This window comes from Oncorhynchus mykiss, chromosome 32 (assembly GCF_013265735.2).
Source record: "Oncorhynchus mykiss isolate Arlee chromosome 32, USDA_OmykA_1.1, whole genome shotgun sequence".
In the NCBI taxonomy this organism is placed as follows: Eukaryota; Metazoa; Chordata; class Actinopteri; order Salmoniformes; family Salmonidae; genus Oncorhynchus; species Oncorhynchus mykiss.
The window spans coordinates 37434873-37448280 of record NC_050572.1 but is presented as its reverse complement, the minus strand read 5'-3'; the positions used below and the strand labels follow the sequence as shown (position 1 = coordinate 37448280).

Here is a 13408-nt window from a genome sequence, read left to right as displayed (position 1 = left end):
GTTCAGGAATGGTTAAAAATAAATACATTTTTTTTAAATCACACAAACAGCAGTGTTGGGCATTTTGAAAAGCCATAGTCAGTCAATAAATAATACAATAATACTCGTAGGAAAGGTTTTCATTTTTAGCTCAGAATCTGTGGATACTATTCGATTAGAAAGGTAAAAAAAATTATGCAAAACATCCCAATTGAAAACTATATAGCACATGGTAACCAAACAAGGATGGTCTATGGTGATAGGTGGGATGGGCTGAGAGTGGCCTAGGGGTGGGATTAAAGAGCTGAGGTCTATGGTGATAGGTGGGATGGGCTGAGAGTGGCCTAGGGGTGGGATTAAAGAGCTGAGGTCTATGGTGATAGGTGTGTTGGGCTGAGAGTGGCGGGATTAAAGAGCTTATGTTTAGTAATGTATTATGTAAAATGTATATGTAAATGTATATGGAGCAAAAAAGCTGTAAAAAAACTAAAAGATATTTGTCCTTCAAAGAGGGGGGGTGGTGGAGGGGTTAATAATAATGAAAAAATAAATACTATATATATATATATACAGTGCCTTGCGAAAGTATTCGGCCCCCTTGAACTTTGCGACCTTTTGCCACATTTCAGGCTTCAAACAAAGATATAAAACTGTATTTTTTGTGAAGAATCAACAACAAGTGGGACACAATCATGAAGTGGAACGACATTTATAGGATATTTCAAACTTTTTTAACAAATCAAAAACTGAAAAATTGGGCGTGCAAAATTATTCAGCCCCCTTAAGTTAATACTTTGTAGCGCCACCTTTTGCTGCGATTACAGCTGTAAGTCGCTTGGGGTATGTCTCTATCAGTTTTGCACATCGAGAGACTGGAATTTTTTCCCATTCCTCCTTGCAAAACAGCTCGAGCTCAGTGAGGTTGGATGGAGAGCATTTGTGAACAGCATTTTTCAGTTCTTTCCACAGATTCTCGATTGGATTCAGGTCTGGACTTTGACTTGGCCATTCTAACACCTGGATATGTTTATTTTTGAACCATTCCATTGTAGATTTTGCTTTATGTTTTGGATCATTGTCTTGTTGGAAGACAAATCTCCGTCCCAGTCTCAGGTCTTTTTCAGACTCCATCAGGTTTTCTTCCAGAATGGTCCTGTATTTGGCTCCATCCATCTTCCCATCAATTTTAACCATCTTCCCTGTCCCTGCTGAAGAAAAGCAGGCCCAAACCATGATGCTGCCACCACCATGTTTGACAGTGGGGATGGTGTGTTCAGCTTTGTTGCTATTACGCCAAACATAACGTTTTGCATTGTTGCCAAAAAGTGGTTTTTGGTTTCATCTGACCAGAGCACCTTCTTCCACATGTTTGGTGTGTCTCCCAGGTGGCTTGTGGCAAACTTTAAATGACACTTTTTATGGATATCTTTAAGAAATGGCCAAAAAAAAAAAAGGCCAGATTTGTGCAATATACGACTGATTGTTGTCCTATGGACAGAGTCTCCCACCTCAGCTGTAGATCTCTGCAGTTCATCCAGAGTGGTCATGGGCCTCTTGGCTACATCTCTGATCAGTCTTCTCCTTGTATGAGCTGAAAGTTTACAGGGACGGCCAGGTCTTGGTGTATTTGCAGTGGTCTGATACTCCTTCCATTTCAATATTATCGCTTGCACAGTGCTCCTTGGGATGTTTAAAGCTTGGGAAATCTTTTTGTATCCAAATCCGGCTTTAAACTTCACAACAGTATCTTGGACCTGCCTGGTGTGTTCCTTGTTCTTCATGATGCTCTCTGCTCTTTTAACGGACCTCTGAGACTATCACAGTGCAGGTGCATTTATACGGAGACTTGATTACACACAGGTGGATTGTATTTATCATCATTAGTCATTTAGGTCAACATTGGATCATTCAGAGATCCTCACTGAACTTCTGGAGAGAGTTTGCTGCACTGAAAGTAAAGGGGCTGAATAATTTTAAATGCCCAATTTTTCAGTTTTTGATTTGTTAACAAAGTTTGAACTATACAATAAATGTTGTTCCACTTCATGATTGTGTCCCACTTGTTGTTGATTCTTCACAAAAAAATACAGTTTTATATCTTTATGTTTGAAGCCTGAAATGTGGCAAAAGGTCGCAAAGTTCAAGGGGGCCGAATACTTTCGCAAGGCACTGTATATATATATATATATATATATATATATATATATATATAAACAAACAGTCTGACTGTGAACATCTGTATGAAAACCAAATTAAGGGAGACATAGATGTTATTAATTAACTGTTGATGCAATATGAAAAAAAATGGGTGGAGGAGATTAATCACAAACCCAAACTGAGAACATTTTGTTTGATTAAGGGTGAATTTGTGTGTGAGAGATATATTATGTATAACCTACCTAAAAGCAAGAGATCACTATGTGCACAGGTAAGATCAGGGATATTGCCTCTGCTTATTGAAACAGGTCAGACCAGGAATATTGTCTCTGCGTACTGAAACAGGTCGGTATTGTGGTGAAATGGAAGAGGAAAGACTATGTTGTTATTGTGACCTCAAAGAAATGGAGAATAAAACTAACTTTATCCTCTTGGTCTTGCTACCACGATAGACACTTGCTCTTATTCCAGAAAGCACAACAGACATACCCTGGCATTATGTGGCTGAGCGATGAGGAGAAAGTGAAATAGTTTTTTGTCCATTGTTTATTTCCGTTTGCGGTATATTTAGATAAAGCCTGGAATAAAAGAAAAAGGGCTACCTATAATTACATTATACAAATATTTAGTTTCTGGTTGAGAGAATACCAAGAGTGTGCAAAGCTGTCATCAAGGCAAACATAAAATATATTTTGATTTGTTAAACACTTTTTTGGTTACTACATGATTCCATGTGTTATTTCGTTGTTTTGATGTCTTCACTGTTATTCTACAATGTAGAAAATACTAAAAATAAAGAAAAACCCTGGAATGAGTAGGGGTGTCCAAACTTTTGACTGGTACTGTCTATGTGTGTGTACAGTATATATATATATTTTTTTACTGCTCTAGGTATATAATTATTGTTTGGATAACCTTATTTACTATTATCTATTGATTTTTATCTAAATGTTTTCACTCTTTGTTGCGATGTGGACTGCAGAGAACGCCGCAAGATTAATTATCACAGTGAATTATGTTTATTTATGTCAATTAATCCCATTAGGGATGGGTTGCCAACACACACACACACACACACACACACACACACACACACACACACACACACACACACACACACACACACACACACACACACACACACACACACACCTGTTCTGAGAAGGTGGGTGAGTGGATGCAGCTGAAGTCTTTCAGGCTGTCCTGCAGCACACGCAGCCTCATGGTGCCCTCCACCACATCCACACTCTTCAGCTGGAAGTCGTTCACTGGGTCAAGGGTCATCACCCCGCCTGGGTTGGCCTCCGCCAATCGCAGGAGTTCCTGGGTTGCCGTGGAGATGGCTTGACCCGGAGGATCAAGCCTGTGTGAAATGGAGCGTGGGAGAAAAAATGGAAGGAAAGAGATAAAGATGAAAATAGACTCAAGAGAGGTGGCTCTTTTTTCTGTGCATTCAATGACATGTAGAGTGCTATTCGAAAGAAGAAGGTATATGGATACACTTGAGTGGTCATGATGACATTACATATATAAACACCTAATTTGCCTAGATAAACATGGTTGTGTTGGCTCAGTGGAGCGATAATGTGCAAAAAAGCTGAAACATACATAATAATGCATGAATGCGCGCGCACACACATACAGTGTCACACATACAGTGTCACACACACATACTAACATACACACCTGAAGCGCAGCTGCTGCCTCTTGTTGTAGTTGTCAATGATTCGGTCAGGAATCACCTTCAGGGTCTTGACTGTGATGGCTGAGACGTCCTGTAGCTTCAACTTCTGGACCGTGTGACTGCAGGGACCTATCAGCGGATCATACAGAACGCACACAATCGTTATTGGTTATTCAGTTTAAGCTTATGTGAACTTGTTAGTTAGTGTTTGCATGTTTCTGTGTGTGTTCAAATAGCCGTGCATGTGTTTAGGCTGCGGTGTGTGTCTTTATTGGTAAATGTGTACAGTACCAGTCAAAAGTTTGGACACACCTACTCATTCAAGGGTTTATATTTATTTTAACTAATTTCTACATTGTAGAATAATAGTCAGGACATCAAAACTATGAAATAACACATATGGAATCCTCTAGTAAACAAGAAAAGGTTAAACAAATCAAAATATATATATATTCAAAGTAGCCACCCTTTGCCTTGATGACAGCTTTAGACACTTTTGGCATTATCTCAACCAGCTTCATGAGGTAGTCACCTGGAATTAAAAGTACATTTGTGGAATTTCTTTCCTTCTTAATGCATTTGAGCCAATCAGTTGTGCTGTGACAAGGTAGGGGTGGTATACAGAAGATAGCCCTAGCCCTATTTGGTAAAAGACCAAGTCCATATTATGGCAAGAACAGTTCAATAAGCAAAGAGAAACGACAGTCCATCATTACGTTAAAACATAAAGGTCAGTCAATACGGAAAATGTTAAGAACTTTGAACATTTCTTCAAGTGCAGTCGCAAAAACCTTCAAGGGCTATGATGAAACTGGCTCTCTTGAGGACCGCCACAGGAAAGGAAGGCCCAGAGTTACCTCTGCTGCAGAAGAGAAGTTCACTGCACCTCAGATTGCAGCCCAAATAAATGCTTCACAGAGTTCAAGTAAGACACATTTCAACATCAACTGTTCAGAAGAGACTGCGTGAGTCAGGCCTTCATGGTCGAATTGCTGCAAAGAAACCACTGCTAGGACACCGATAAGAAGAAGAGACTTGATTTAGGCTAAGAAACACGAGCAATGGACATCAGGAAATCTGTTCTTTGGTCTGATGAGTCGAAATGTGAGATTTTTGGTTCCAATCGCCATGTCTATTATGTGAGACGCAGAGTAGGTGAACGGATGATCTCCGCATGTGTGGTTCCCACTGTGAAGAATGAGGAGGTGTGATATATTTTTTTCACCGTTATTTAACTAGGCAAGTCAGTTAAAAACAAATTCTTATTTACAATGACGGCCTACCGGGGAACAGTGAGTTAACTGCCTTGTTCAAGGGCAGAACAACAGATTTTTACCTTTCGGTTACTGGCCCAACGCTCTAACCACTAGGCTACCTACCGCCCTGTGATGGTGCTTTGCTGGTGACACTGTACGTGATTTATTTAGAATTCAAGGCACACTTAACCAGCATGGCTACAACAGTATTCTGCCACGATATGCCATCCCATCTGGTTTGGGCTTAGTGGGACTATAATTTATTTTTCAACAGGACAATGACACAACACACCTCCAGGCTGTGTAAGGGCTATTTGACCAAGAAGGAGAGTGATGGAGTGCTGCATCAGATGACCTGGCCTCTACAATCACCCGACCTCAACCCAATTGAGATAGTGAATGAGTTGGACTGCAGAGTGAAGGAAAAGCAGCCAACAAGTGATCAGCATATGTGGGAACTTCTTCAAGACTGTTGGAAAAGCATTCCTCATGAAGCTGGTTGAGATAATTCCAAGACTGTGCAAAGCTGTCATCAAGGCAAAGGGTGGCTACTTTGAAGAAACTCAAATATAAAATACATTTAGATTTGTTTAACACTTTTTTGGTCTTCACTATGTAGAAAATATTTTTTTTTAAATAAAGAAAAACCCTGGAATGAGTAAGTGTGTCCAAACATTTGACTGGTACTGTTTGTCTCTAATAGGGAGAGATTGAGCATCAATCCGTGTGTGTGTGTATGTGTGTGTGTGTGTGTATGAACTGACCTTCAGGTGTAAAGAGGGCAGTGTTGTAGAGGTGGGGGAAGGCACTGCCGTTGGGGCTGTCCCCTTTTCCCTCCTCATTGCCTTTCTCACAGATGATGAGAGCAATAAACGTACGATTCACTGAGTCACTGGAAACCTGGGAGAGAAATGAAAGAAAGGAAGGACGAGAGGAGGAGTGAGAAAGGAGAACGATAACTGCATTACATGCCTTTGTCACCTAAAGAAAGTTGCAGCCCACACACACAGACAGACACACACCTGTAGGATGACTCCGAGGGCGTTGAAGTGCTGTTTGTTGTTGACCACTACCACTCGTCCCACGGAGAGAGCTTTCAACCCATTCACAGACCCCAGAACAGCACACTGAAAGATGAAAGATGGACAATTAACAAACCTTAGTGATGATTAAAAAAGAATAACAATAATAATTATGACACTTTTGCACATTCAATTATATTCAGTTGTTTTGTGATGTGGTTTGAGCTTGAGTGTTTGAAGATAGTGTGTGTCATACATAGGTGTCTGTCTGTGGGCACGTGTGTGTCTTGGTGCATGTGTGTGCCTTTACAGTATGTTGTGTGTGTACCTGCAGCGCCTCAGCAGTGAGGCGTAGCTCAGTGACAGTGTAGTAGTACGGCAGTAGGTCAGACAGCTGACCCTCCGTGTCCAGAGGAGGGAGAGAGGACAGAGTCTGTTTCAACTGACCAATCTGCTGCTCATGGGCCTGAGAGAAGGACAACAATATAAGATATACTTTGATTATTAGTTCACATGTGCTGGGAATTTGTCTTCTGCTTTTTCCCAACCCCTCTGATATACACACACAAATACATACAAATACAGGTTGGAGAGAGACTTTATGTAGGAACATCTAAAGGAATGTGGAGCATCAATAAGCATAAATAGATGTGATATCAAAAATGTATATTACGGACAATATTCCTATTCTGACTCCTGCCATCAAAAGCTGAATGGACCTTTGATAAAGGAGCTCGAATTATATATTCTATATATATTTACAAAAAAATATATGAGGGATTGATGCAGACAATTACATTGATGGAAGCCACAATCCATCTGCAATATTAAAGCTGATCTCCATTTTTTAAATATTTTTTTTTATAAATGTAGTCACTTTTTTTTTTTTTAAACTGGTAGTCCTCAACTGTCATCCATTATCTCTAGAATTTTGTCCCAAGTGCTTGTGGGTAATGTAGCACAATACCTGTGTGTCTCTGTGGCTCTCAGAGAAGCTCCTCCTCATCATGTCGGTGACTCGGAGGGCCTCCACACGCAGCAGGTTGAGGATCATGGTGTAGGTCAGCCTGAACTGGGACTGCAGCACTGTGGGCTTCCCCTTGACGGCAGAGAAGAAGTGTCATTCAAATTCATGTCGCTACTATGTTGTATACACTAGAAAGACGATGAAATGAAGGTAATGGAGCAGGAACCTTTCAATGTTGATTGAGAAAGGTTAGTGCTAGATCACACAGGGTGGAGGTACGGAGGATGAAGTTGAGCATTTCTAAAATCATATAGACAGTTACAGTTAGCAAAGCAAACAACTGTTATAGGGAGCCCTACATTCTTTCCAGATGATCTGATCAGGAAAAACTCTGGGCCATAGTTGTACAGTAACAGTTAGCGATTAGTTACCGCTGCTATCGAGCAAATGACTGTTAGCATAAGGCTAAAACAATTGATCCGAAGACTGATCCAACAATTGATCCACGATGGCAGTTGGCAGCGAGAGGGTGATAGGGAGATAAAATCATGTTTTCTTTCTTTTTCGAATTTTACCCCTTTTTTCTCCCCAATTTCGTGGTATCCAATTGTTGTAGTAGCTACTATCTTGTCTCATTGCTACAACTCCCGTACAGGCTCGGGAGAGACGAAGGCTGAATGTCATGCGTCCTCCGATACACAACCCAACCAATTCAGGAAGGAAATAGTCCACTCCAAAGTCCCACATTAAAGAGGTTGGTTTAAAATAAGCCCCTTGACAGTTTAATGAGGCACTTGTTTATACTGTACAAGCTAGCGTGCAGCAAACCTAGAGGAGCAGTGAATGGTTGTTTCCCAAATGGTAACCTATTCCCAAAACCTACATAGGGCACTACTTTTGACCAGTTCCCTATGGGCCCCAGTCAAAAGTAGTGCGCTACATAGGGCATAGGATGCCAATTGGTGTGTAGCCTATGTTCTGTACAATGGAGGAGCACTTACAGGGCGAGCTAGATGGAAACTGTTGAGGGATTTTGGATTTAAATACGAAATATGGGATTTTTATTATCCTTAGTAGAATAGCAATCCCTTTTTAATTATATGAGCTATCCCCTCACCCTTGGGAAATGTAAGCCAAGTAATACCCTTGTATAAACGAAGTAACTGAAGCAGTGCAGCGATTCCCAAAATGTTTCTTTCCGGGGGACCACTGTCAAATGTTGCAGATTTTTAAATATTTTTTTTACATAAAATATTTTTGCGGTCAAAATTTAAAATCAATTTGATATGTGAATGTAAGAGATTAAAGGCCTATTATTACAGATGGATGTTTATTAAACAATTTGTATTGCGAAAAGTAAAAAAAATCATTAATACTCCCGTGGCAGGTAGCCTAGCGTTTAAGAAGGGTATTGGGCCAGTAATCGAACAGTCATGAATCCCCAAGCCAGCAAGGTGGAAAATCGGCTGTTCAGCCCTTGAACAAGGCAGTTAAACCTCAGCAACAACTGCTCCCAGGGCACCGATGACGTGGACTTCGATTAAGGCAGCCTCTCTTATTCAGAGGGGTTGGGTTAAATACGGAAGAGTGATTTCAGTTGAATGCATTCAGTTGTACAACTGACTAGGCATCCCCTTACCTTTCCTTTTTGGAAGAAAAAATAAATAAAAATAGACCTGAAAAAGAAATACGATCTGCCTGGTTCTTAAATTGTATCTTTTATGTGCAGCTTCCTTCTGCTCTGTGTGCTTACAGAGTACCCTGGGGGTTCAGATCAAGTATCTTATATTAACAGCAAGGGTAAGTTAGGGCATAGTGTTCACCAAATGCTATATATTCCTATTCAAAGCAACATATTGCCAATCAATTCAAAACAGAACTAAGACTGGAGTACAGTCAGGTACAACATTAACATTCTCATCAAGAAACACAAATCACCAAATTATCCATTACCATTTGGCATACGAGTTAAGAGACTCTTTTTCAGATTAACATAAATTTAACCCCCATCTGTATGCTCTTCCCCCATGGTACGAGTCCTGGCACCTTCACTCATATGGTCTGGGAGTTCCCAGAGGTTCTTTCCTTTTGGCAAATCTGTTGGCTTCATCATTATCAAGCATTTTGTCTAAATCCATCCCCAGTCTTCCCAATGTGCTACTGCTTAATGATGACTTCACTGAACCTAACATACAGGCAAAGAAGGATTTGGCTTGCCGGGCTTAACAGCAGCCAAGAGAATGGTTGCCTTACGATGGCAAGGCCCACACATTCTGCCACATCAGCAACGGATTTCCTCATTCATGGACATCGCACAACTTAAACTGTCAATCTCTCGACCGCATGGTGCAAAATCTGAAAATATTAGCATGTGGACTACAACACTCAACAGTTTAAAATCAGTACTTTGATATATGCACTCAAGTAACCAGGTCCTGCAGGTGGGAAGGGGAGGGGGATGGGGAGGGTTACATGTGTATGTGTTTAATGTCTGTTTTGGTTTGTCCTGTCAACCAAAAAAAATATATATAAAGTTCATCACAAAAATTATATATATTTTTTTTACCACAGACCACCAGTGGTCCACCGATGTAGTGACATTGAATGGAAGAAGACAGTACATTCTGATGGAAGCCTTACCAGCATCATGACATTTAGGTCCCCCATGTCATGTACCCCTGACTTGCAGAGGATGATGACAGTGCCTGTGGCGTCCAGACCTCTCCTACCCGCTCTACCAGCCATCTGGATATACTCACCTGAGAGAGACAGAGCGAGAGAGAAAGAACGACAGAAAGAGAGAGAGAGCGACAGAGGCAGAGGTTAGTCATACGGAACTAAGAGCTCTTAAACATGTAGAAAAACATCCATTCTATTTTCTCCTTTCCACTCAAATATTGGAGAGAAAGCGAGAGAGAGATTGAAGTGACATCAGATTAAAATACTGCCTGTAAGCATCATGCTCCGCTTTTCTATCAGACCGACAGAGGCAGGCAGAGAAACAGACACAGACAGAAAAAGTCAGACTGCCAGAGAGAGCGAGAGAGAGAATGAAAAGGATGTTATGTAGGGTTGTAACGGTTCACCAAACCCATGGTTTGGTAGGTATTGCAGTCATGGTTCGGTTTCGGTACAGCAGGAAAATGAAGTTGATTTTTGAATACCAACACTTTATATTTTCTTAAATGAAAAACACAAGATTACTCAACAACAACAATGCTAGAATAAAGTGCAATATCTGTGTGAAATCAATATGTAAAACATTGCATTGGCCTATGCTATAATGTTTTCTAACAAAGAGAAAAATATGCGCACTTGTGTGACTCGTAAAGGGGGCGTGTCTGTAGCACGGTAATTCTCATTCCCCGTTCCGCAGAAATGTGATGGGCTGTTACTGTTAAGTAGCTCTCTGTAGACCTGGACGTCCATCCATCTGTAGTAAGCGCAACACAGGGTGTATTGGCAACTTCATTGACAACTTTAGCTTGCATATTTAGAGGTGGTACTACCGGTTTGCTGAAATGGGTGTGAGAAGTTCGTAACGTGGCTCGAGCACTTTCACAAGGTGCTGAACCTCCCTATTCTTCTCAAACACCGACAATGGGCGCATATCCGTGGCTATAAACATAATGTTACCTATCACTTTTTTAATTTCAGCCGCGAAGGGCTGCTTGAATGCAGAGGGGAAACAAAGTTGTGCTGTTCTATTTGTGTTTCTCACCTGTTCCGGTGGTAGGAATACTGGGGTGATGTTGGCGTAAATGTGTCAACATGTTTGAGGTGTTGGCAGCTGCACAGGTTATTCTCGTTGAGCAGTGGAGACATACTCTCTCTGTCCATCGCCACTGTAATCTACTGGGAAGCCAAAATGTTCGCAAACATTTTAACGATGGAGAAGAATCGTCCTGGTTAATCGACCCCACCACTCGCCATTGTAAAGAACTAGATCCCGGCTGCCCCTCGAGAAAGGACCGTTTAAAATGCGGCAAATTAAGATTTGGATTTTTGATTGCAACTTGCACATAGGCTGAAGTTGCTTTAGTTACCACCTACCTGGTTAAATAAAGGTGAAATAAATTTTAAAAACTCAAAGAGACTTAGAAAGCAGCGTAGGCATAGCCTATAGGCCTAGTGGGTTTATTTGTATTATATTTCTATTCCGGGTTTACAGTGTAGACTGAATAGAGGTCCCCGTACCGAATGGTTCGGTACTAATGCGTGTACCATTACACCCTTAATGTTGTGTATATAAACGTGTGAGGAGGGAAGAGAGCGTACCAGGCAGAAGGTTTCTGAAGCCGGTGCCATCGTGTTTCCGTATGCTGTCAAACACCACTGTCCTCGCAGGCATGTTCACTCCCATAGCAAACGTCTCAGTGGCAAACAGAACCTGAGGGAGACACATTTATTGTAAAGTGTGTTAAGACTTTGTTAAATGCACTTTAAATACATTTTGAGTTGATGACATAGGTAGAGGATGTTAGTTGGGACTAGTAATCAGACATGTCATTTCAAGATATTGACAAATCGTCACACTGATTCAAAAACGGACCAATAAGATTCACCTTTACTAGCCCCCGCGAGAACAGCATCTCAATGACCTCCTTCATGATTGGCAGGATGCCACTGTGATGCACACCGATACCCCTCTTCAGTAGGTCCCTTATCAACAGGATCTACAACATAGGAGGAGTTGGTAACAACAATTCCTAGGTTATATGTCCAAAAGTTCAATCTACGTGCTACAATTGGCTATAAAATGGAATGAATCATTCTGCAGTCCTGTGAGCCGATTTCACTGCATTGCTGATGGTTGCATGAAACATTTTCCAAGGAAAAATAGAACATGATAGGCAGATCTTAGTTCTCCCAGACAACAGGCCCCAGCCAGATTGCACCCTACCTGGGGCAACTGGCGGTCCCCTCCCCTGAGGCGTCTCAGGCTCTTCTGGAAAAAGGAGTGGATCTCGCTCTTCTCCACTGAGCTGGTGAGGTCCATGGAGGCTAGAGAGCGGGCGTTGTCGTCGCAGCGCGTTCTGGAGAAGGTGAACGCCACCACGGGGGTCTGCTGGCGCTGGGACAGGAAGTGGAGGAGGGAAAGCCACACTGCCCGGTCCTGGTGAAGAGAGATAGAAGGGTGAGAAAATGGAGCGAGAGGGAAAGAGTAAAGAAATGATAGAGGGAAAAGATGGCTCATGGAGAAAAGGCAAAGTAGAGAAGAAGTTCAAAGACTGGCGAGAGAGAGAGAAAAAAAGAGAGAGGTCTCTATGTTCGGCTGGCATTAAGGCGGTGCTAGTGTCAAATGTATGTTCATTGGCAATTTCGACCTGTTAATTTTCAAACTTGCACAAGGATTGGTAATTTACCTGTCTTTTATCAGCTCGCTTTTGCTCAGATGGGAGGGGTGGAAATATTTGAGTGCCAAAGTGCTAATTGCAGGCAGTGCTGGTAGGGATGTTTAAGAACCACCAAAAGCTGGTTTAAGCGGTAAACGCGGTTGGTTATGGCATGAATTTTGACAGCAGAGGCAGCCTATCCAGCTGTGAAGCACACTGCCCATTTGTACATGGAACAAGAGTAATGCGCTTTTGGTGCCTGTATTCCATGTATTTAGAAACATTTTTAAAACGTTTTTTTTTTTTTTTTTCCAATTTCATTTTATTTGATATGGCCTCAACTGCTCTCAATGAAGGCAATTGTTTTAGGGGTCCTGCCCATTGCAATCGCCAAATAGTCAAGACTGTTGATAAAGGGTTTGGCTCAGGAGGCTGCCTGGAAATGAATCTTAATCACCAAAGCTTTATTAAAGCATCAAGTTTCAGGGGAGCAAAACTGTGAGCTGACTTTCCCTTTCAATTTAGAGTGCATTCAGATTTTGTTACATTACAGCCTTATTCTAAAATGAATAAAAAAAAAAAAAAATCTTCATCAATCTACACACACCCAGAGTTACCTCTGCTGCAGAGGATACGTTAATTAGAATTACCTGCACCTCAGATTGTAGCCCAAATAAATGCTTCACAGTGTTTCATTAACAGATGCATCTCAACATCAACTGTTTAGAGGGACTGAGTGAATCAGGTCTTCATGGTCGAATTGCTGCAAAGAAACCACTACTAAAGGCTACCAAGAGGGAGAAGTGACTTGCTAGGGCCAAGAAACACGAGCAATGGACATTAGAGCGGTGGAAATCTGTCCTTTGGTCTGATGAGTCCAAATTTGAGATTTTTGTTTCCAACCGCCGTGTCTTTGTGAGAGGCAGAGTAGGTGAACGAATGATCTCTGTATGTGTGGTTCCCTCCGTGAACCATGGAGGAGGAGATGTGGGGGTGCTTTGCTGGTG

General features: G+C 41.5%; 1 protein-coding gene across 2 annotated transcripts in view; it reads right to left on the bottom strand.

Annotated features, from left to right (window-relative positions):
- The window catches only part of LOC110515118 (helicase SKI2W-like), a 38558-nt gene that overhangs the window by 15019 nt on the left and 10131 nt on the right, over positions 1–13408 (bottom strand). For both annotated transcript variants that reach the window (XM_036970976.1, XM_036970977.1), the window contains 10 exons: positions 11969–12181; positions 11631–11741; positions 11344–11455; positions 9706–9824; positions 7066–7197; positions 6427–6564; positions 6099–6203; positions 5841–5976; positions 3823–3949; positions 3289–3499 (listed from right to left, as the gene is read on the bottom strand). In XM_036970976.1, coding sequence (XP_036826871.1) covers positions 3289–3499; positions 3823–3949; positions 5841–5976; positions 6099–6203; positions 6427–6564; positions 7066–7197; positions 9706–9824; positions 11344–11455; positions 11631–11741; positions 11969–12181 — 1404 coding nt within the window. The remainder of the gene's footprint in view (positions 1–3288; positions 3500–3822; positions 3950–5840; positions 5977–6098; positions 6204–6426; positions 6565–7065; positions 7198–9705; positions 9825–11343; positions 11456–11630; positions 11742–11968; positions 12182–13408) is intronic.